The 2,193-nt window shown below is 45.4% G+C and overlaps 1 protein-coding gene across 1 annotated transcript; it reads left to right on the forward strand.

Moving 5' to 3' along the window:
* Nucleotides 1-22: 22 nt before the first annotated feature.
* Nucleotides 23-710, forward strand: LOC103775243 (kininogen-1a; the record flags this gene model as incomplete). Its single annotated transcript, XM_008942687.1, has 1 exon — nucleotides 23-710. A coding segment is annotated over one exon (688 nt), but the record flags the coding sequence as incomplete, so codon positions are not given.
* Between the last annotated feature and the right edge of the window lie 1,483 nt (nucleotides 711-2,193).

A 2,193-nucleotide genomic window follows, 5' to 3' on the forward strand; every position in this document is an offset into this window, starting at 1 on the left:
GATTTCCACCCCAAATCAATAGATTTCTACTCCAAATTGGTGGATTTCCACCACAAACCGGTAGATTTCTACTCCAATTTGGTGCACTTCCACCCTGAACCAGTAGATTTCTACTCCAAATCGATGGATTTCCACCCCAAACCAGTAGATTTCTACTCCAAATCGGTGCATTTCCACCCCAAACCAATAGATTTCTGTTCCAAATTGGTGGATTTAAACCCCAAACCAGTAGATTTCTACCTCAAATTGGTGCATTTCTACTCCAAATTGGTGCATTTCCACCCCAAACCAGTAGATTTCTACCCCAATTTGGTGCATTTCCACCCCAAACCAATAGATTTCTATTCCAAATTGGTGCATTTCCACCCCAAATTGGTGGATTTCTACTCCAAACCAGTAGATTTCCACCCCAAACCAGTAGATTTCTACCCCAATTTGGTGGATTTCCACCCCAAACCAGTAGATTTCTACCCCAAATTGATGGATTTCCACCCCAAACCAATAGATTTCTACCCCAAACTGGTGGATTTCCACCCCAAACCAGTAGATTTCTACCCCAAATTGATGGATTTCCACCCCAAACCAGTAGATTTCTACTCCAAATTGGTGCATTTCCACCCCAAACCAGTAGATTTCTACTCCAGATTGATGGATTTCCACCCCCAGACCAGCAGATTTCCACCTCAAGTTTCATCTGGAAACTTTTCAAGGTCTGCAGATATATTCTTCAAGAAGAAATCTCTGGGAGCTGCCTGTGGTTGCACCTTTAGCCCTTGGTTTTGGGCACAGGTAGAAATCAGAAGTGACTGTTGCCATGGAGTGAGCAGAGGGGTGGAAGCAGCTTCTCACTTTGTCAATTAACTCATTAGGTTTGTTGTAAAACCTGTTAGACAAAGATGTTTGGAAAAGAAATTACTCCAATAATGGAATTTATTACCAGCAAAATGAACTGGTGGTCCCACGTGTGACTAGTGACCAGTGGAACCTTCTCTGGGTGTCTTGAGCTGAAGCTGTGGAGAACTTTGTTTGTTCAGCCCATATCATTTCATCTGCTGCTGTAAGATTTCTTCACACGAGTCATAGGCTCTCCTTATTTACTGTTTCTACCTCTGGTGGCATCACGTGGAGGTTGGGACCACCTTGCTCTGTGACAAATGAGTCGTGGGTGATGGAGCCTAAGCTAGAGGTGGTGGGCATCCCTTCTGCTGAAACCATTTTCACTTGGATATTTCTCCATCTGCCAGATTTTCTCCCCATCTTCTCCTGCTGGAGAAGTCCCCACAGTTTTTCTTCCACTCTAGTTGGAAGATGAGATGGATTAGAAGACAGGATAAGAAATTGGTGGTCTCAACAAATTTGTTCCTAATTTCTGAGCCTAACAGCATAAGAGGGAGTAGGAAACATCTCTTGGAAAGGCTCAACTTCTTCCTCACCATGGAAGGATTGGTTGTGGTTGGGTCAATGATGCCAACAACCCATCACCCCTCGTTCCATCACTACAAACCCTTCTAAAAGTCCCTCCCCAGGTTTCTTGTAGGCCCCCTTCAGATCCTGGAAGCCCAGCAGACCTCCTGCTGCTCTTCTGTAGTGTGTGCCCCCACTTCTACCAGTGCCAGGTCCAGGTCAGTTAGGTGAGGAGGGTTTAGGAAGTCCTGCATGTGCTTCCCACCAAGTTCTCTGTCCTTTTGACTCCTTGCCTCAACCAAGTGCTCTTTCCTTGATGGGACTATTTGACTCCTCCAACTGAGGATGGAAATTCTCCAGCTAATTGGAGATGGACGTTGGCATGAATGGCCTCAATCGGCTTAATGCTCTCATTAATATGCAAATTGAGGTTTCCTCTCTCACCCAACAGCCTCCTTCCAACCAAGAAGAAAGAGCTGAACTAAGCCGGGCTAATCTCACTGCCCAAATGAGCAACTGGAGAGCAGGGCTCCTTGGAGGTGGACTGGAGATCAGATTCAAGCCCTAATGAAGAGCATAAAAAATTCAAAGACATCATTTCAGAGTGAAAACAAAAGTCTGTTGTCCTTCTGAACTTCTGAAGATGTTGTTCTTGTGCTTCTCTTAGGCAGTAACGTGGCCAAAACCTGCTTGATGTTGGCATGGGCATGGTGGGCACCCACAAGGCTGTTCTGCTCAAGGTTTGGGAGATAATCCAGGCATGTGAGAAGCTTCATCTCTTCCTGGTTT

The sequence above is a fragment of the Merops nubicus genome, unplaced genomic scaffold (assembly GCF_000691845.1).
Source record: "Merops nubicus isolate BGI_N331 unplaced genomic scaffold, ASM69184v1 scaffold17816, whole genome shotgun sequence".
Classification (NCBI taxonomy): Eukaryota; Metazoa; Chordata; class Aves; order Coraciiformes; family Meropidae; genus Merops; species Merops nubicus.